The following is a 22,917-nucleotide window of genomic DNA, read 5'->3' on the forward strand; positions in this document are numbered from 1 at the left end:
TTTCTAGGCTATTTCACCAACCAAACACGACCTGACACGTAAAAATCAGACCGAACACGTAAAAATCAACCAAACACGTAAAAATCAGACCGGCTCCGAGAATAACCTGAGCCTTCTTTCCCATAATTCCCTTCTTTCTAGTTTCCCATGAATCCCAGGGCCTTACACCCCACACTACTACTAGAAAGTTAACCCGCCCCCTCATTCTTTACTGGTCATTCACGATTGGTCCCGCCCCACCTGTTGGTGTGAGGCTGTTGATTGGATAAGACGGAGGCCGGTGGGCGGAACGGCTTCTGACAGCCGGCGTGGAGGCGTGGCCACAGCCGCCCAGAAATTCTACCCAGGCTGCCTCAGCACCATGTACCGAGCACTTCGGCTCCTCGCGCGCTCGCGTCGTCTCGTGCGGGCTCCAGCCTCAGCCTTAGCTTCGGCTCCTGGCTTGGGTGGCGCGGCTGTGCCCTCGTTTTGGCCCCCGAACGCGGCTCGAATGGTGAGCGCAGGCCGCCATCCCCCGACCTCCCCGCAGTGACCTTCAGCCCTCCTGCCTGCCGACCCGGGCGCCCGCGGCTTGGCGGGAGAGATTCCCCGGGTGTCCGGGCCGCGCCAGACTCTGGGCTCAGCGCCCGCGCCGGCGTGGCTGGCCTCCCGGCCTCGGGACGCCTCTTCCAGCGCAGGGATGGAGCCGCAGCCCGGGAGAGCGCTTGGGGAGGGACGGCGGCTGTCAGAGAGGGTCCTACTGGGCTCGCTCCCGGCGCCTCCTCGGAGCCGTCCATGGCGGGCCGAGGCCGGGGCGTTTTGGGGTAACTTCGCTGCTGCTGGCGCGCAGGCCCCCAGCCGTGGGGCGCTGCCCTCAAGGACAGTGCCGGCGTGGGCGGAGGGTGCTGGGAGAGGGGCAGCTCCCGCACCGTCCTGCCCCATAGCTGGGCCTTGCTGGCCGGACACTGGCCGTCTGTGCATCTAGTGGTTTCTGAACTGTGGTTTTTTTCCCCAAGGGGCACTGCACTGCTTTCAGGCCCTCCAGGTGGGGTAGAAGGTTCTTCGAAGATTTTACTTCTTTTGAAATTGCATGTTCAGTTTGTTAGGCTGACTATGGTTTCACCCGTAACTTTTGTAAAACTCTTCAATTCCGAATACCGCGGGCATAGTATTCTGAAGCATGTTTGAGCAGATTGGCTAGGAGCTGAATCAGTACTTTTTATTCAGAAAGACAGCTAAGAACTTAAAGATCCAAGTTCAGGTTATGACATGCTTACGTAAGTCCTTTTGCTCTTTAGAGTGTCACCTTTAGTAATGCAGGCTTTTAAAAAGCTTTAAATACATATGTATATTGTTAGGAAACGTTTGAGAAATGATAGTTGAAGAGTAACAGTTGTGCACTCTGGTGTAGCATGAGGTTTGCAGTCTAAGAGACGTGATTTCAAATCTTGCTCTGCTTCTTCTTTGAGACTTTGGGCAGGTTGTCTTTGTGCCTCGGTTTCCGTATGCAAAGTTGAAATACTTAACAGCTACTCAGCAAAACTGCACATGTGAAAATACCATGTAGTGAGTGCTCATTAAATAAATGCTCCATCTAGGGTATTTCAAAGGGCCAATACTTTTTCTGGACTGTAAACTTGAAGATAATTTGATTGGGTCACTATACCTACGATATACCACTATACTACAGAATCAGAGATGTTTTGTATTCCTCGAACTCCCTGCTCGAATAATTTTAGGGCATTTTAAAACCTTTACATATTTTTAAATTTATTTATTATTCATTTAGTGTTTTGTAAAGGGAAGCAGACTGGAGAACATCTGAATCTATCCTGTTGATGCAAATGTCAAAAAATAGCACTACCTTGCTCTTAGAATTGTAATGTTAGCTAAAATCAGATGGAGGTAGTTTTTGTTTTTTCTAGTTCTGATATTTTTTGCCCTCTAACCATTCTCAGGTCCAAAATCTCTGTTGGTTTTGTTAAAAGTTCTTCCTGTTGCTAATGTTGAGAGTTTCACATAACCCTAGATGCCCTAAGTTACCTTTTATTTAAAAGAACACATACAAATTCATTCAATAGTAAGATACTGTTTATTGAGTGCCTTCCACTATCAGGACCTGTAAATAAGACAGTCCCTATGGGGATAGGGTTTTACAGACAGTGTTTTATTCTTGTGTTTAGGGGAGATTAAATAAGCAAAGCAGTTAAATAAGCAAATAAATCACACATGAATAATTCGTGTGATCATTAATTATTAAAAATGCATTAAAATGTGCATTGAGAATGAGAATATTTAACAGGCAGACCAGCTGTGATACTGACTTGGTAGCATGATGGCATATATATAAATAGTGTTTATATATATAAATAATGTTTATACGTTTCTCATATAAATGAATATACATATGTAATATATATGAATAATGTTTATATATAAATAATGTTTATAAATTTCAAATCATCATTCTTAGACCATTTTCAAAAGTTCCCAGTAAAATAAGCATTAAACTAAGTACATTGAATTGGCCAAATCTTGACCAGTAATAAGCATACTCTTGAAATGGAAAAGATTACTATTTGTATTTCAAAGTCTTTATGTTTATCACCAGCATAGTATATTAGTTCTACAATCTGTCTTTAACGCCTGAATTAATAAGTTTGTGTGACAAAGAGCTCTCAAGGAAAGACCTGAAAGTGAGGAAGAGAATGAGAATCCAAATAGTATTTTTTTGTCTTTGTGATACTTATTCAGGTTTCTTTCTCTTTAACAGCTGATAAGATGCAATTACTTTTGATCCTGGGTTTCTTTTCAGCTTGTAACAGTGTTGTATTCTTGTCTTTAGGCAAGCCAAAATTCCTTCCGGATAGAATATGATACCTTTGGTGAACTAAAGGTGCCAAATGATAAGTATTATGGCGCCCAGACGGTGAGATCTACGATGAACTTTAAGATTGGAGGTGTGACAGAACGCATGCCAGTAAGTGGCATTTGTGGAAATGTTGGCTTATTTTGGATGAAGTAGGCTGTATTCATGAGTCACTTTACTTTATAAATAAATATTTTTCAGAGTTAAAATGTAAAGTTATTAGAAAAGATGGCTTCATGAGTAATAAGATGTTCTCTTTCACTAAAATGTTAAAGAAGTTTTTGAAGTTTTAGCATGCTATTATTTTGAGCCATCGCTTTGAATATTTTGGATTTTTTAAAAATTTAAGGCCGGGCACAGTGGCTTATGCCTGTAATCCCAGCACTTTGGGAGGCCGAGGTGGGCAGATCACAAGGTCAAGAGATCGAGACCATCCTGGCCAACATGGTGAAACTCCGTCTGTACTAAAAATACAAAAATTAGCCGGGCACGGTGGCACGTGCCTGTAGTCCCAGTTACTCGGGAGGCTGAGACAGGAGAATTGCTTGAACCTGGGAGACAGAGGTTGCAGTGAGCTGAGATCGCACCACTGCACTCCAGCCTGGCGACAGAGTGAGACTCAAGTCTCAAAAAAAAAAAAAAATTTAATTTTAAGTTCCGGGATACACATGCAGGATATGCAGGTTTGTTGCATAGGTAAATGTGTGCCATGGTGGTTTGCTGTACCCCTCAACCCAACACCTAGATATTAAAACCCCACATTAGTTATTCATTCTGCTGCTCCCCCTCCCCCCACAGGCCCCTGTGTGCTTCCCCTCCTTATGTCCATGTGTTCTCATTGTTCAGTTCCGACTTACAAGTGAGAACATTCGGGTTTGGTTTTCTGTTTCTCTGTTAGTTTGCTGAGGGTCACAGCTTCTAGCTCCATCCATATCTCTGCAAAGGACATGATCTCATTCTTTTTTATGGCTGCATAGTATTCCATGGTGGATATGTACAACTTTATCCTTTATTGATGGACATTTGGGTTGATTTCATGTCTTTGCTATTGTGAATAGTTATTTTGGATTTTTATTTGACAGAACTAAATGATTGTCTTTTCATTCTTGCTGGGTATTTACAGATTTTTACTAGGATTTTACAGTTTGTAAACATTTTTATTTCAATACTCATTCTTTTTTCCCCCACTAATTTAAAACTGGGATTTTTTAAAATTACACTTTGTATTTTGGTTTCAGTTTCCTAAAAAGTATATAGTACACAAACACATCAAAGTATTACTCTTAACCATGTCTGACATATAATAGATAATATATAAGTATTTATTCAATTCCATATGAATGATTAAATGATAGAACTTTCTACCACATTCAATTAAATTTAAGATGCCATCAATTAGAAGATGCACCAATAGGCACCACTAAGAAAGAAAAATGCTACCAATTAAGGTTGTGACTTACCATTGATTACAAGATACATCTTGATTTCAGAGATGTTAAAGTGTGAAAAGAATTGAGAAATGCATAACATATTCTACGGGAGCCCAACCGGAGTATGAAAAATAATCAATGCAGGATAGGCTAGTAAGCCTAGAAGTAGCCAGGCTTCATCCCGTAAGATATTGTTTAACACTTATCTTATAAATATGCTTTTATTTTCAGTAATTTTAAGTCATTCCTAAGCCTTCAAGACTGCCTCTTGACAGGTATATAGAACTTTACAACAGGCAGCTGAATCTTTGATGAGAATATCTTTGTCATTGCCATCTACAGCCTTCTTGGTGGTGAGGTAAACATAGTTTGACTGTGTGGTTGGGTGAAAAAGGGTAGTGACCAATCCTAAAATAATCTCATTTTATTCAACTCCAGAGACTAAGGAGGAGGTCAGCCCCAGCCAGTGTTGGTGGGAGCGAGCATGGCTGCCGTTTTCACTGATCTGTGTCACCAGCATGTTTTGTAGTTCTGGTGGGGCGTGATTCCTGCTGCTGCTGCTCCAGAGACAGCACAACCATTGGGATTGCACACCTGTGAAAGGCAGACACCTGGGGTCTTGATTTTGTCATATTTCCTGAACTTTATTACATGTAAAACAGTCTGTATGTACTCTAAACTGAGTAGTATGATTAAACTCAATCCTTTTTACTTGAGGTCCAGAGGAAAACAAAGCTAAAAAAGATTATGAACATCTAATGTGAATAAATTAAGAATAAGGTGACCTGTCTTTTCTTTCTAGTGATACATTTTGCCATTTTATGGTGTTCGTTGAACCTCTTCCTGCTGTGAATGACCCTTTTTTATTTTTATAGTCCGTAAACACTGGGGGTCATTCACTCCATTCAGATGGCCAGCGTTGATTGGCATTCACCTTTGCCCTTGGTAGTGGTTCAGCCCACTACCGCAGTGTTTGTTACTGTGGAGATTTAAATTCCCATTTGTTTTCATATTTAAAGTTTTGAAGTTTCTAATCCTGTGTGCCATCTGTCCCCATTTCGTTTGAGTAAAACATTTCTAATGTTTTAATTTTAGTTACTTAAAATTGAAATTTAAAATTTTCTGGTTTTCCTTTTCTATTTGCCCCTCAGCTTATACTTACTCTGGTCCAGGTTTATGTTTTTAATGTGTCTTATTTCTTACTTTTCTTTGTTTTTTCTACTTTGATTCCAGAGATGACAGGTTCTCTCTTATACATTCATCATTCTCTTCCTTTCTTCCCTTTCTCCCTTCTGCTCTTTCCACATTCAAACCTGGTGTGGGATCTGTACAACAAACTGTATTATTAATTTTGACAAGAACTCACAATTAACTTGTCTTATAAAAACTAGGTTTTCATTTCAGTTTATCCTTTTCAAGCTTGATGAGGTGATTTGGGATAGACAATGAAAAGATCTGCACTAACGGGGTTTTATATGTATCGGAAGCTGTCACCTTTAGGTCTGGAGAATCTTGGATTTAAAAAAATAATTCTTCTGAGAGAAATGTCCAGGGAGTTACTGAGTATTAAGGCTTTACTAGCTAAGTAGAATAGATTGCTTTTTGGACTTGGGGTGAAATGATAACCCAGTCAGTAACTGGTAGTCTCATACTGATTGGCAGTTAAATATATCCCTTATTTGTTTATTTTTTTAAGAGGGGAAGGAAACAATTATAATGTAACGTGGGATCCAGTGAGAAAATAATGGCTCTTGCTGGTGAAAAGATTGAGTACTATTTGTTTTTATTTATAGTATATGAAATAAACACATATAATTTATTGTGTGTATTTGTGCATAGGATTGTATACATGTGAATATGTGTGTATATGTATATGTATGTAGGAGACATACACACATATATATATGAAGAGTCAATGTATTTGTTTTTATTTGGTTCCTTAAACAAATAGATCTATGATAATGTTGATTCTTGGTTCATGAAATTCCTGTCTATAATCTTTCTCTATAACCTAAACATTTTAGAGCTATAGTGTTGCTGTTTTATTTCATTGTTTTATGTATAGCTTTTGCATCCTCCAAAATAATAAACTTCCATGCTTAAGTAAAATTGCAAATTTGAAATATTTTTCTGATTAATTTTAGACCCCAGTTATTAAAGCTTTTGGCATCTTGAAGCGAGCAGCCGCTGAAGTAAACCAGGATTATGGTCTTGATCCAAAGATTGCTAATGCAATAATGAAGGCAGCAGATGAGGTAGGAGGTGCTAAGTGTGTTTACTTAATAACATCAGACCCATGCCATACTCTGGATGACAATATGCTCTGGCAGAAGGAAAGGGGAACTGTGAATTCTTGAATTAATGAATTTCAGGGGAGGGTGGTAGCATTATTTTTAGTGATGATATGGTGCTTAAAATGTTACATTGTGACAAAATTTCTGGATGATTTTATACCTTTTGTTTTTAAGCCTTTTGACTTTCCTTAATTTATATAGTTTTAAGAAAATTTTTTGAAAAGATATCATTTGAACTTTACTTGATTTTTTATTTTATATATAAATCTTTTTAAAACCAGTTGATTATTTGATAGTGCATATTGAGAATGTAATTTTACTAATATGCTAATAACATTGTCTTAAAGAAGCAATCAGAGGTAACAGAACTGTATGTATAGTATTGTTAATTACAGCACTATTTATAATAATGAAAACAAATTAGACAATATGTAACTATAATAGCTAGTTATATAAATTATATTTATATGGTAAATTATAGAAAATTACTTTTTTGAAGATTGGCATGAACAAAGCCTAGCCTATGAGAAATAGGGAGGAAAGTTTGCAAAAATATATGTATTTTACGATCCTAATTTTGTTTAGGAAAAAATGAACAGGAAATGTGTGTTTCTCACACACACACACACACACACACACACACACACACACACACCCCTCATTGCATGAGATAGAGACTGGGGATGCCAACATGCTAATAGTCATAATTACTGAGCAGTAGAACTATAGTGACTGTTTTACTTTTTTCAGTTCTCAAAATTTTCTACGCTAATCACATATTTTTATATAATTAGAAAAAAGTTTTATTTTAAAGTGGACCAGTTGTTCAAGGTAATAGATTTCTCAAGTGCATTCTGATTTTTTAAGCTAAAATCATTCCAGAAGATTGTTAACCACCCACATTTTACAAAGCACACCATCCAAAAACTAACACATAAGCTGAAAGTATAAAAATACAACAAAAATAGGGGCAAATCTGGGCAGTGTTTATTTCTACATTTGGTGATTACTGCTCATTGGACATCTGTGCAATGAAGTAGCTATTAGTGAACTCACATTTTCAAGTCACTAGCTCATTATCATGCTGACTCTGGCAATAACATCTGTTGGATATTCCTGCTGAGCACCAGCAACAAATATATCTAAAGACTAAACGTATTTGCCAGCCCTAACAGGTGGCCCTCTATTAGAGGAGGCAGTTGGAGAAAAATAAGAAAGATAGCTCTGATTCCCTTTTCATTTGAAACCAGTGAATTGTCATACCATTCACTATAGATAATATTTCACTTTTTAAAGTATCTGTGGTTGGAGCAAGTGATGCTTCAGAAGCTTAGATATGTGGGTCAACTGTATTCAGACTCTGTGGCATAATCAGCAGGTCATTTAGCATATGAAAACAATGAACATATTTAAAATAGTTTTATAAATGGAACTTAATTATGGTTGACTAAAATAGTGGAATGAATATTATTTCCTTTTTTAAAATACTCATTTTTAACATTTTTTCTGCAGGTAGCTGAAGGTAAATTAAATGATCATTTTCCTCTTGTGGTATGGCAGACTGGATCAGGAACTCAGACAAATATGAATGTAAATGAAGTCATTAGCAATAGAGCAATTGAAATGTTAGGAGGTGAACTTGGCAGCAAGATACCTGTGCATCCCAATGATCATGTTAATAAAAGCCAGGTCAGTATGTGAGCTTTGCTTTTTTTTTTGTTATAAATTGAAAAGCATACCTGAGATTTTTCTTGTAAAAGAAGCGTTCACTTTTTGACAAGAAGAGTTCATTATTTAATGGATAAGGCTTCTTATGGTTCTTATTTCTTTAAGGAATCTTGGCTTTATGTTTCAATCCTTATAAAAATTACTTTTAGGACACCTGAATTTAGTATATGTATTTTTTTATTGTTTAAAACTCTATTTTGAAATAATTTTAGATTAATAAGGGAATTGCAAAGATAGTTCAAATAGTTTCTATATCCTTTCACTCAGCTTCCCTTAATGTTAACATTTATGTAACCATGGTACATTTATCAAAACTAAGAAATTAACATAGATACAGTACTCTTAGCTAAACAACAGACTTAAAAAAAAAAAAAACTGAGGCTTTCCTCAGTTTTTCCACTCACGTTCTTTTTCAGGATCCAATCAATGCTATACATTACATTTAGTCACATGTCCCCTTAGTTTCTTCCAATCTGTGACAGTTTCTTGGTCTTTTGCGATTGTCTTAGTCCTTTGGGGCTGCAGTAACAAAATACAATAGACTGAGTGGCTTATAAACAATAGAAGTTAATTTGTCACAGTTCTGGCAGCTAGAAGTCCGAGGTCAGGCCACTGGCCAATTCATTGGCTTGGTGGGGGCCCACTTTTTGGTTTGTAGATGGCCATCTTTTCTGTGTCCTCACATGGTGGAAGGGACAAAGGAGCTCTCTGGGGTCTCTTCATAAGGACACTACTTCCGTTCATGAGAGCTTTACCCTATGAACTAATCACCTTGCAAAGCCGCATCTCCTAATACTATTACCCTAGAGGTTAGGATTTCACATAGCAGTGACCTTGACACTTTGAAAGCAGTGGTCAGGTATTTTGTAGAATGTCCCTCAATTCTGGTGTGTCTGATGTTTTCTCATTAGACTGAGACTTTTGAATTTTTGAGAAAACTATCACAGAAATAAAGGGCCCTTCTCAATGCGTCATATCAGGGGTTCATGATAGCAACATGACTTTTACTGGTGATGTTAACCTTAATCACTTGGTTAAGCTGGTAACTTGCCACTTTTCTCTATGGTAAAATTATAATTTTTCCTCTTCTATGCCCTGTTCGTTAGAAATAGGTCACTAAACCCTGCCTGCATTCCAGGCACTGTATTTCAGTTTCTAGAGAGAGGAGTATCAAAAAGTTTTTGGGCTTACATTAAAATCACTGTAGTAATTAATAGTGCTACCTTGAGGCTAGGCAAACATCTTCTTTTTCGTTAAACTTTTTCCCACTATTTTTAGCATTCATCAGGGAATCTTGTCTACAGCAGTTACTGCTGTGGTATTTTAATAGTGATTTTCAGTTTTCTTTATTCGTTCTACATTTGTTAGTTGAATTTTTCTGCAAGGAAGATTTGTTCTCTCTGTCCCATTTATTTATTTATTCAATTATTTGTGTATATCAGTATGGATTCATGGTTATTTATTTTATTCTTCAGGTTATAATCCCATACTTTTGTTTATATTGTTGCTTAAATTCTTTCAGCTCAGGGAACCCAATTCATTTGGCTCTTGTGTCCTTTTAGGCACGCCACCATCCTTTTACTTTTCTTAAGTGTGTTCTGACTTTCTGGTATTTTAAGATGCTCCAAGCTCATTGTCTTGTATTGTTTCTGCCCCAGCCCTAGAAACAGCCATTTTTCAAGGAACTGTTGGAGAATTTTTATTGGAAAATGATATTTAGAAACTGAGATCTGGGTGCTAGCTATAATTTAATATATTTTTAAGTAGTAAGGAAGAAGTTTTTTTCATATACATTCATTGTATAAGGGATTTTCCCAATCTAATACTTGCCTTATGAATTTATGTTTTGTGTATACAGAAGTCTGAAGTCTGCCTCAGAAAGGTAGAGTTATAGATGAAACGTGATTGGCTACATGTTGATAATTATGTAAACTATTTTAATTCAGGTGACAGGTACATAAGTGTTTATTATACCATTCATCCTACTTCTTTTGTAAGTACTTTATATTTTGCATAGTAAACGTCAAAATATATAAATAACGTATCTTTTTAAATGACAGTATACTTTTACATATATCTGTGTGTGTGCGTGTATGTGTGTGTGTGTGTGTGTGTGTGTGTATTTAGAGATGGTGCTTCACTCTGTCACCCAGGCTGGAGTGCAGTAGAGTGAGCATAGCTCACTGCAGCCTCGAAATGCTGAGCTCCAGGGATCCTCATGCCTTAGCTTCCTGAGCAACTGGGACCACAGGCATGCACCGCCATGCCTGGCTAACTTTAAAAATTTTTTTAGAGACAGAATATTGCTCTGTGTTGCCCAGGCTGGTCTTAAACACCTTGCCTCGATTGATCCTCCTGCCTCAGCCTCCGAAAGTGCTGAGGTTATAGGCATGAGCCACTGCACCCAGCTTGATATTATGTTTTAAAAGTATAGGGTCAACAGTTGAGGAAAGAGCACTGAGTGTATACTACCTGGTTAGGTCTCAGGTTTGCCAGTTGCTAAATATTTTGGCATTTATACAGTCTCTTTGAGGGCTTGGCTTTCCTATTTTTAAAGTGGTAATATACCTCACAGAATTTTTCTAAACTTAATAAAGAGCTGTTTATGAAAGACTGTATGCACTGTATAATTGTAAGATATTCAATTATAAGATTTTATAAGAATATATAATTCAATAATTGATGTAATTTGATATAAGATATTCAACTACATTGAAGGTACTACTGCTGTCTTCAAGTGTAGTTGTTAACAATACTTCTCTGTATTTTGCTGTCATTTATTAGCAGGCAGATATAATATGTATTCTATATAATACATAATACATTCAGTATACTTAATGTGTATAATACAATTCTGAGTATGTGTTAGAAACCAGGATGCTGCTTATTTGGTTCTATAATAACTTACCTATGACATGCCACACATAAATGTAACTGAGCTGGGTTTTGAGTAGTTAGTTGGAGAGTTTTTTAATTGAGAAGTTTAATTCAGAAGTTTGTTTTTCTTGCCTCTGATTTAACATTTTATATTTCTTTTGAAAAATTTCCAACAGAGCTCAAATGATACTTTTCCCACAGCAATGCACATTGCTGCGGCAATAGAAGTTCGTGAAGTACTGTTACCAGGACTACAGAAGTTACATGATGCTCTTGATGCAAAATCCAAAGAGTTTGAGCAGATCATCAAGATTGGACGTACTCATACTCAGGATGCTGTTCCACTTACTCTTGGGCAGGTATAGGAGTTTGACTAATTTTATTCAATTTAGAGCTTGGTACAAATGGCCAATGTGTCATCCTTGAAATCCTTGAAAGGCCAAATTTGTAACCGTCAACTTCAGTGACAGAAGTTGTTCTGTCCAACCAATCAGTAATTTTTATTGACATCCACTTAGAAGAAAAGCAGAGTGTACTGGCTGTAAGTCAGATTCAGTCAGACTGCTCGGGTTCAAATCTTAGCTTTGCCGTGTACAAGCTACAGGACCATAGGAAAATCATTTAGCCTTTCTGTGCCTCAGTTTTCTGAGCTACAAAATGAGGAAAATAATTTCTCTTTCATAGCATAGTTGTGAAGCTCTAATAAGTTGATTTATGTAGAGTGCTTAGAAGCATGCCTGGCACACGTAAGTACCCGTTAACGTTAGCTCCCATCATCACCACCGTCATCGCTGTCATCTCCATCAGTATCATCATGGTTTTTCTTTTGTCTTTCTTACCTAAATTAGTAGATTATTTAAAATTTAATCTTAAAGTGATTAAATAAGGTAGATCTTTTTAAGATGGATCTGGCCGCATGTGAAGGAGATACTACTCTCTTCTCCAAGATATTAGAAAGCATTTTCATGTTTCTTTTTCAATGCTTTAAGGAATATCTAATAGTATACATTGTGAAGGAAATGTAAAGAAATACAAGGAATGACTTTTGTCTTAGTAAACTCACACTCCAACTGGGGTAGCTTAATTTCCTTATGGAAGGAATGAGAAAAACTTGAAATGAGTAATTGAAAAACAAATGATGGGACTAAATTGAACTCACTGGATTGAGTTGCTTCTTAAGGCTGTGTCTCATTTCTCTTTGCATCATTAGTACTTAGGACCATGCATAATTTCTAAGGAGGAACAGTATGTGTGTTTTGAAACTTTTGAATATTCCTCAAGTTTCTAATTTTAACCTTTTTTTGGTGTTGAAAACCACAATACTAAATACCGTTTGGGCCATGACTCAGCCTCCTGTGTAAAATCATCATTCTTCCTGTTAAGACACAAAATTATATTTTTCTGTTTGACTTTATCAGAAGCATTTATACTTGCTTTTATTGGGATTGTCTTTTGAGTTTGTGCATTGTTCCCTGTCAAAGTGTATTTTATAAGTGAATCTATCTAGTGTGTTTGTTTGTGTGTGTATACACACAGTCATGTGTTGCTTAACAATGGGGATATGTTCTGAAAAATGCATCCTTTGTCAATTTCATAGTTGTGTGAACATCACAGAGTATACTCACACAAACCTAGATGGTATAGCCTTCTATACACCCAGGCTATATGGCATAGCCTTTTCCTCCTAGGCTACAAATCTGTGCAGCATGTTATTGCATGGGATACAATAGGCAATCGTAACACAATGGTAAGTATTTGTGTATCTAAACATATCTAAATGTAGAAAAGGTACAGTAAAAATATGGCTTTATAATCTTAGGGTCCCACTGTTCATGTGATCTTTCGTTGGCTGAAACATCATTATGTGGTGCATGACTGTATATGAGTGATGTTACATCAAATGCATCAGGTCTACCTATAATGAGTTATATCTTTTGAAATGTTTTCTTTAGAACAGTATGGCTTCCTATCACTGAAGGTTTTTTACTGTTTTCAGGCAGGAAAAAAGGATAGATTTAGTGTAACCATGTATCTTGGCTTGCCCAGTGAACTCCCAGTTTATGCCTTTTGTTTCTGCGTAACTATTAATAGAGCCCTTTCTGTGTTCAACACATGCATTGTGTGGTTGCCGTAATTAAGGCCTGTCACAACACATGCATTGTGTGGTTGCCGTAATTAAGGCCTGTCACAACACATGCATTGTGTGGTTGCCGTAATTAAGGCCTGTCACAATTTGGAGCCAGCGTTGGCACTGGCACATCGATGCTGCGATCCGACTCCACTGTTACCTCCTGTTCTTTTTGGAAGGTCCTTGAATGCAAACTGTTACCTTCCTGTGCTATTCAGTGAGTCCTTAGTTTCCCAAGTCTCTGTAGAATGTCTTCATATTTCCTGTAAGGTTTATGCACTGAAATTGTATGGAGAATATTTCTATGTTTGCATTTTTTGGGGGGAGATGAGTTACTATTTTTTCTTCTACCAAAGTTGTCTGAGACATCCCCCAAAAATAAGAAATCACTTCAGTTTCTTTAGTAGCCTGCAAGTAAACCAATAATTTAGTGTAGTAAAGTTGTTCTTTTTAAAGTGTATTTCCTGTGCTGTTTTTCTTTGCTTCCTATTAAAAGACTAGATTATAATAAATAGGCTGCATGTTATCATGGCATTGTCGTACCTTATGGTTCTATAAACCCTCATCCTTCCGTATACTTTGCTCATCATAAGATTTGAAGTAGTATAAATAAAACTTGATTAGCTTGTAATTTAGTATTCTGAAAGACATTTTTAAAAATTTCTATTTAATGCAGTTAGAGTAACTTGTAAGCTATTAGGAATTACTTATTCTTACCTTAATTTTCTTTTCTTTTCAGGAATTTAGTGGTTATGTTCAACAAGTAAAATATGCAATGACAAGAATAAAAGCTGCCATGCCAAGAATCTATGAGCTCGCAGCTGGAGGCACTGCTGTTGGTACAGGTTTAAATACTAGAATTGGCTTTGCAGAAAAGGTTGCTGCAAAAGTGGCTGCACTTACAGGTTAGTGATCACGTGAATGATTTCTCATTTTCATTTCTCATTATACGTGGTCTGTATATTTTCTGAGTGTTCCTGTCTTGAATTCTTGTGAATTTAAAGTTAGAAATGATATTTTTCCATCAAACATGTGTTTTAAGTCGTTTCTGAAGTTATAATGTTAATTATTTGCCTTTTAAAAAATGTTCCGTATAGGAGTTTATACAGCATGCCATTAAAATCTACCAGTGTTAGCTTTGTTTACTAGTTAGTTTTCAATTATTTTCCCTTTAAAGTTTTGAATAGCAGTTTTCAAAATAGGCAGAAAAAAACTGAGCGTTGAGTAAGTTATTTGAATAGTAAATATGTTGTAGACAGACTTAATTTCTTTTTTTTCCTATGTCATGCTGTGATAATTCTTTGAATTATTGACCTTTTTTAACTATGTCTTTCCTTTAGTAGAGAGAGTACTATACTTTAGATAATGATAACTGTTATTAGGGTCAAGTTGTCATCTTCAGAACTCTTATTAAGATGTAGATGTTACCAGACGGTTAGGATAGAGATAATTATACACTGCACATGATAGCTTACCAGCTGATTTGTCTTTAAACCATATTTTAATAGAAAAGAACTCTACTTTTAGGGTTTGGCAAATGTAGATTTATAAAATTTTTAACATGGGGGTTAACTGAGAACATCTGACTCATTTTAGCACCCTGTTTTTACAGGGGATCTTGTGGGCTCCTGGCTAGGGGAGAGGATGAAGCACAGTAAAGTGGACAAAGAAACTTTAAAAAATTGTATTGGGGCCAGACATGGTGGCTCACACCTGTAATCCTAGCACTTTGGGAGGCCAAGGTGGGCAGTTCACTTGAGGTCAGGAGTTCGAGACCAGCCTGGCCAACATGGCGAAACCCTGTCTCTAGTAAAAATTTTAAAAAATTAGCCGGGCATGGTGGCGGGCGCCTGTAACCCCAGCTACTCGGGAGACTGAGGCAGGAGAATCGCTTGAACCCTGGAGGAGGAGGTTGCAACAAGCCGAGATTGTACCACTGCCCTCCAGCCTGGCTAACAGAGCAAGACTCTGTCTCAAAAAAAAAAAAAAAGTATTAGGAAAGGAGTGCGGAATAAACTAGAATGAATTCCCATATACTTTTTACTCAAGCATAGTCAGGCGTCATATATGTGTGTTTGCAGTAGGATTGTGTTTTTTCTTTCAGTACATTTATTGTACTTGTTATTTCACCTTTTAAATGTAGTGCCTGGCTAAGCACAGTGGAATTACACACCTGTAATGCCAGCACTTCGGGAGACCAAGGTGGGTGGATTGCTTGAGCCTAGGAGTTTGAGACCAGCCTGGGCAACATGGCGAAACCCCATCTCTACTAAAAATTAAAGAATTAGCTGGGCGTGGTGGTGTGCACCTGTAGTCTTAGCTACTCTGGAGGCTGAGGTGGGAGGATTCCCTGAGCCATGGAGGTTGAGGCTACAGTGAGCTGTGATTGAGCCACACTGCATTCCAGCCTGGGCAACAGAGTGAGACTCTGTCTGAAAAAACTTAAAAAATGTAATACCAGATTCTTTCTACTCCTTTAGGACTTCTTTTAAAAATGTAGACAAAATTTGAGTCTTAAGTAAACATTTTTTTCTGAAGTACAATTTTTATTTTTTCATATATTGGAACTTTCTGTTTAACTTGCTAATAGTAGAAAAATGTTTAATTTAACTTGTTCACCCATATAGGATATTTTTTCTTTTCTTTAGGCTTGCCTTTTGTCACTGCTCCAAATAAATTTGAAGCTCTGGCTGCTCATGACGCTCTGGTTGAGCTCAGTGGAGCCATGAACACTACTGCCTGCAGTCTGATGAAGATAGCAAATGATATTCGATTTTTGGGTTCTGGTCCTCGGTCAGGTCTCGGAGAATTGATCTTGCCTGAAAATGAACCAGGAAGCAGTATCATGCCAGGTAATCACATAGCTAGTAAATGTTGGAGCTAGAACTTGACTAGGTCCTAGGCATTCTTAGCTATGGAACATGTCTCTTTTTGTTTAAAGTTATCCCAAAGCTGGATACGCAAGGCACGCTGTTTGAGCATGTCTGTGGTCCTCTGATCAGGACTTCTGGGCACATCACGTAACAAGATAGGAAAAAAGAGTCTGACTTAGCAGCAAGTATTTTGAATCCCACATTAGAAAATGTAGAACAGGCTGTTAAAGTGATCAGCATGGGTTGAATAAAAAGAAGTCATACCAAACTTCACTTATTTTTTGCATTGCGTTATGTGACTGTTAGATATAGCGAGTGACACAACAGTGTATGTCTGGATTTCAGCAAGTCATTTGATAGATTCGCATGATAGTCATTGATTCCAGTGGAGAAGCGTGGGCAGTGCTGGCAGATGAATGTAGCTGGGTGAACAGTGACATTTCAGAAGTGACTAATGAAGTGACTTCAGTCTAGAAGAATATATTGGTAACAAGCTGAAGGGCTCTGCCCTTCAACACTTTACTGGTGACTGAGGGTGAAGGAAGAGAATACATGCTAATCATATTAGCAGTTAACAGAGTTGAGATAGCAATACTGTGGATGACAGAACTGAGATCCATAAAGGCCATTGTAGCTTGGGCTAAAACTGACAAGGTAACTTTTAATAGTGGGAAAGAAAGGCCTGACTCTAGATTTTTATAAAAATTATGGATCTGTAGAATAAGAAGGGATGAAATTTTGTTTTAAAGTATTTCATGTTGAAAAATGATGTAAGGGTTTAGTTGATTGCAAATCCAGGGTGATTGCCAAAAGAAAGAGAAATGGGGAGTCACAGATAAAGGAAATAATCCACCCAATAATCTTTCCAGTGTGTTAACTTGTACTGGTCAGAGGAATCTGGGTTGTTTGATTCAAACTTGGAGCTTGTCCAAGGAGTATGAACAGGGTAGTGGGGTTCCAGAGACTCATGTGATAAATAGGAAAATTTTAGCTTAGCATCACTTTCCCCTAGGAAGCCTCCCAAGTGTTAGTGAAGGGTCACTTTTATAAGTGTTCTGATAGCAGCATGCCCTTCTCTGTATTTACCCCTTATAATTGCCAGCTCTTTCTCCCTAGCCTCTAAGTTCTGCGAGGGCAGGGCCTGCATCTTTCTTATTCACTGTTGTATATTGAGTGAATATACTGGCTCCATAAATATGTATAGAATGAATGAAAATTATGAAGGCGGAGAACTATGTATGATATGTAGTTGTGGCTACTCGTTAGCTTTTGAATGATTCAGTTTGTGGCTATCCATCCCGCCTTCCTTGGTTGATTTGTTTCATTAAATTACACTGATGGTTGGGCCTTGCTTTATTGTATATCTTACTCTATTTAATGAAATTAGATTTCTTTATTCTCCTGATTATTTGCATAAATTCTAGTCTTACTCTGTCATTGGTGGTTTTCTTGAAGGCAAGGTGAACCCTACTCAATGTGAAGCAATGACCATGGTTGCAGCCCAAGTCATGGGGAACCATGTTGCTGTCACTGTTGGAGGCAGCAATGGACATTTTGAGTTGAATGTTTTCAAGCCAATGATGGTAAGCTTTAAATCTGATTTTTAATGTTTTTTGACCAAAGGCTTATTATCTTGGTTTTGTATTTCATAAAGACTTCTAGTGATTCCACACTGGGTAGCTGGGTGACATAAGTAGCAGTTGGAAGTCAAGCATTTATGAAGTTACCAGAATAACCCTAGATAATAGAAATTAGTTGACTTTTAACCTAAGCAATTTGATGTTTTTTTAATAGCCCCAGTTTAAGAAAAATAAAACGCCTCCCTACAAGCCTGTCTCCTTCTCATGCTGCTGCTTTCTTCTTCAAATTCAGTCTTCTTGAAAGGATAACACATACTCACTTTCATTTATGCTGTAGTCACCACAGCCCAGCATGGCCGCCTCCACGCTTGAATTATTCTCCCAGTCATTGGTGACTACCTCAGTCCAGCTGCCATTGCACAGTTACTTCTTCCCTTACTAATAGTTGATGTTGACTGTCCCTCCTTGAAACATTCTTCATCCCTGCTTGCTTGAACATTTTTTCACCAGTTCTCTTTCTGCCCCCTGTCAGACTTTCTTTCATTTACCTTTCCACATACTTGAAAACATTGTGTCCATCCAAACTGTTCTTTTTCTTTCATCTTTACAAAGATCGTTAGATGCATCGCGTCATTTCTCATCAGTTTCCTCAGCTTCAGATAGTGGAGCTGTTGCCATAATTTAGAGTCCTTCATTTGGACAAAGTGTTATAGCTAAAGTATAGTAGGGGCTTACTTTCTCTTGGAATCTGTTGCAAATTCTAATTTTAATTTTATAAGAATATGCAAATGACAAATATTGAGTATATTTAATATATTCACTAAATATTTATTGAGTACCATTTTCTATCAGGCACTGTACTGGATGCATAACAGAAACAGAGCAATGAAAAGACAGATTTCTTGCTCTCATGGAATGTATATTCTAGTGGTAAATAAAAACACAGGCCAGAGCAGAATTCAGACTGTTAAAATTTTGCTCTCAGGTCAGATTCCAAACAGTTAACATGAGATACCCAGCATTTATAGGTGCATAACAATAAATGGCTTGTTAATCTTTTTAAAATTTTATTTTTAATGTAAAATAAAGATAATCAAAATTTGCCTTATTACAAGGTCATTAGTAGCAAATTAAAACTTAGATTATGTGTCTTAGAGTCCATTGTTGGAAGTCTAGTTTTCAGACTGTGGAGTTTTAGACCAGAGGACGTTAGGATGTGGATATATCTTAATAAATATTGGAAATGTTGCCCAAAAAAAAGAGCCAAAACAAGCTAATTGATTTTATACTGTTTTTTAATATTATATGAAAAGTTATTTTACAGTGACTGGAGTATTTGTTAAAGCATAGAAAACCTAGAAATTTGGTGATCATTAGATTTTGCCTTGACTTTACTAATTGCCTCACACTCATGCTGAACTTTCGAACCTCTGCATCTTTGCTCCTCTTCCTTCTGCGTGGAAGATTCTTTTTCCTTCTCTGGCCAAGTCCTCTCCATAAAATAGAATTTCACCAGTTCCAACAACTGGAGTTAATTTCTCTTTCTCTATGGTCTCTAACACTTCAGACCTCTGTTCTAAATACTTGCTATGGGCTATTTTGTGTTTTAGTCATTTGTATTTATGTCTTTTTCACCTTTTTTAGATTTCTGTGCCTTCAAATGTTCATGATTTCTTTCACATTTGTTTCCTTGGGTATAGTGCCTTAAAATTTGTAGGAGATCTATATGTTTATTGAATTGTATATTTACTATCAACCAGAAAATAATATGTTATTGGACAAAAAACATGTTGCCTTAGTAATGTCTCTCTCTCTCTCTCTCTCTCTCTCTGTCACTTACTCAAAGATTAAAAATGTGTTACACTCAGCCAGGCTGCTGGGGGATGCTTCAGTTTCCTTTACAGAAAACTGCGTGGTGGGAATCCAGGCCAATACAGAAAGGATCAACAAGCTGATGAATGAGTCTCTAATGTTGGTGACAGCTCTCAATCCTCATATAGGTAAGTGTTTAAGGAATAATAATATCATTTTGAATGCAAAATTAAAAAGCTAAAACATTTTTAAGAGACAAGTGGATCAATGTTTGAGAACAGCGAATTTCTTTTGAATATGGTTTTAGTAAAATCTCAAAATATTTGAAACCATGTGGAAAGATACTATATAACTTGTATGGTGTCATAGTTCTTTCAAAACTTGATCTATTATGCCTCATTTTATTTGAAATGTATTGAGAAGTAGTAGTTCAAACTTATTTTAATTTTAATGGAATTCAGATGCCAAATATTCTATGCAGACCATTGGGGAAGGTTATTTGTAAGACCTTCAGTGGGTAGTGTCACTAGGTGGCACTGCTGATTAGCAACATTGAATGAACTCATTTTTCTACCTTCCCTAGATCTCTACAATGCTTTAATTTTGTTGTTTTATTCAATTCAGAAATGGAAAGTTACAATTAAAAAGTTTATGTATTCATTGCTTATAGTGAAAGGGAGGAAGGAAAGTGCAAATATTTTGTCTAAAACCATGCTATTGTATTATAAGTCTTTTTTGGAACTGTAAATATTTCATTATGTAGAATCAAACGTACAGATTTGGGTAGTAGACTGACCATAGAGATCCCCATTAAATAAACTGTTTACACTTTTGTAGATTTTGAGGCATTATGTTGCAGTATATTATGATGTGTTAAAAGCCTTTTACCCATTCTTCCTTTCTGCTAAGCAGAGGTTAATATATTTTCTGACTTTCTATTATAGAACAAGTTATGATTCACTTATTTGGCATAATATGGTTATTGCTTCTTCTGTAATCTTGAACTTTCAAGGCAAATTTTATATTCCTGGTTTCACATCAAGCTATAATTTCAGTGTTTTAAAATTAGAGCTCACTTGACTCTTTTAGGTAGCTCTGAGCCCAGTATGATATCAGTTTTTTGGTATGGCATTGAGATTGGTAATAATGTTTGATCCATTTAAAATTATGGTACATCAACTACATCTGGAAAAACACAAAGGGGAACCCAGAGGCTCATGTGAGCAGTTTTCATCAGATCTTTACTTCAGAATGTGTTGCCAAAACTTTTAAATTAGAGGTGTCTCCTAAAGTTGAATGATTGGTAAATCTTTATTGGAATCAACTTATTGTGACATAAAAAGAATTGTTAGAGGCCATATGAGAATGAGATGGGTCAACACCACCTCACTAGTTGACTTGGTGTGAGCCTTACAACCCTCTGAATCATGGGTTCCCTATATTCTCATTATGGACCAGGCTGGTTGCCAATAATGTCTTGTTGGACTTGACAACTGAAATGCTTAGACTTTAAAGCCATTATTAAAATAAAAGTACTGGATATATATTGATCTCAAGAGTTTAACATGCAAATTCTTTCTCAAAGCATTTCTGCTTTAAGAAAGATGCCCTTTTCAGTAAATGGCATCAATAAATGCCCTTTCAGATCAATAAATGCCCTTTTCAACATATTTAGCATTCACAAATTCAGTTAAGTAATAAAAGTAACTATGCGCATGCTTTCTTTTATAGCTGATTAATAATTGCATATTGACACATGCCATCTTGTTGATGATGTATACTGCCTCAGCAAGCTTCTTCCTTTTGGTCGTATTTCTCTGATCTTGTTTTTTTTCTCCCTCATTGGTTTCATTTTCATTCGTGCTTTTTCTTCTTGACTAAATATATATATGTTAAGACAAGACAGCTTGCAGAACTGCCCTGCCCCCACTTTTATTAATTTGAAAAGCAAATAACTCTGAAGTAAACAGTATGCCTGTGATCTTTTGTGCAGTCTGTATTTCTGCCCAGACTCCCCATTTGTGTCCCTGTAACATCTGGGAAGAGGCCAGGGTATAGAAGACATTGCAGTGGAGAGCCACATAGAGAAGAGCCACTGGAAGCAGCTCTGGAGGCACCTCTCCCCAGGCCCTGCCTGCCCCTGCCTCACTGCGAGGACTTCTGCCCTCTCAGCCACTCACCACAGTTGCCAGACGTGCAGTGCTATATTTTCTGCTGGACTGGAGCATTTAGCTTGTTAATGTTTCTTTAGAAAGATAATTGTTTCTAGTTAAACATGTTGTTTGAAAAATATACCCAGATGTATATTTTTATGTCTTGGTGCTATAATTTCTACTTTTTTCCCCTTCAAAGTATCTAAGTTAGTGGAAAATTTCAACTTAGGAACAAATCTTTTGGAGAAAGTGAGGTATGTTTAAGTGTTTATTTCTTAAGAAAAGTAAATGTTCTATGTAAAAAATGATTATTGAGATAATCACTGTTAACTATTTTTAAAAACAAAAAAATGTCACTTAAGAGGCCCATATAGCATCAATATCAAGTAAACAATTATGTCACCTTTTGCTTTAGGAAACCAAATATCACTACTAACCCATATGTCATCTTTTTATTTTTTCTTCAGGGTATGACAAGGCAGCAAAGATTGCTAAGACAGCACACAAAAATGGATCAACCTTAAAGGAAACTGCTATTGAACTTGGCTATCTCACAGCAGAGCAGTTTGACGAATGGGTAAAACCTAAGGACATGCTGGGTCCAAAGTGATTTAAATAAATTTATAATGAAAATAAACATGTATAAAATTTAAAAAAACAGACTCCCATTTCTTAAAAATGGATAAGTTTGAAAGGAAACTGCTATTGAACTTAAGTATCTCTAGCAGAGCAATTTGATCAGTATATAAAACCCTAGGATGTGCTAGGTCTGAGGTGGATTAAACAAGTGTAAAATAAAATACATTTATAAAATAAAAAGGAAAACAGACTTAAATTTTCTCCTATGTTAATTGACTTGTATTATAGTTGAATCCATGATATTTGTGCCTGTTGTCTTTGTGACTTCATAAGTTACCAATTTCTAAAGGGTTTTAATTTTGGAGGTTATTGGTGGTTTAAAAAATTGCCCGATTATATCTTATTATTTCATTCCCAAACCATGTCCTTAGCCGTCTTTTATTTTCCTTTGATTTGGAGACACAGTGACCAAGCCCTTCTGAGTGGAGATGTGTATATGTGTGTGTGTGTGTGTGTGTGTGCATGTGTGTGTGTGTGTGCGTGTGTGTGTGATAGAATAGGTTAAGAAAATTGGGACATACATATCCTGTGTGTTAAACACACACCTATCCCTCC

The 22,917-nt window shown here is 36.9% G+C and overlaps 1 protein-coding gene across 1 annotated transcript; it reads left to right on the plus strand.

Moving 5' to 3' along the window:
• Nucleotides 1–282: 282 nt before the first annotated feature.
• Nucleotides 283–22,558, plus strand: FH (fumarate hydratase). Its single transcript, XM_054448793.2, has 10 exons — nt 283–493; nt 2,825–2,959; nt 6,423–6,533; nt 8,085–8,261; nt 11,354–11,536; nt 14,045–14,210; nt 15,954–16,157; nt 17,634–17,761; nt 19,605–19,758; nt 22,191–22,558. Exons 1-10 carry the CDS (start codon nt 362–364, stop codon nt 22,331–22,333), a joined length of 1,533 nt encoding a protein of 510 aa, XP_054304768.1. The 5' UTR covers nt 283–361; the 3' UTR covers nt 22,334–22,558.
• The last annotated feature ends 359 nt before the right edge of the window (nt 22,559–22,917 follow it).

Source organism: Pongo pygmaeus, chromosome 1 (genome assembly GCF_028885625.2).
Source record: "Pongo pygmaeus isolate AG05252 chromosome 1, NHGRI_mPonPyg2-v2.0_pri, whole genome shotgun sequence".
Taxonomy (NCBI): domain Eukaryota; kingdom Metazoa; phylum Chordata; class Mammalia; order Primates; family Hominidae; genus Pongo; species Pongo pygmaeus.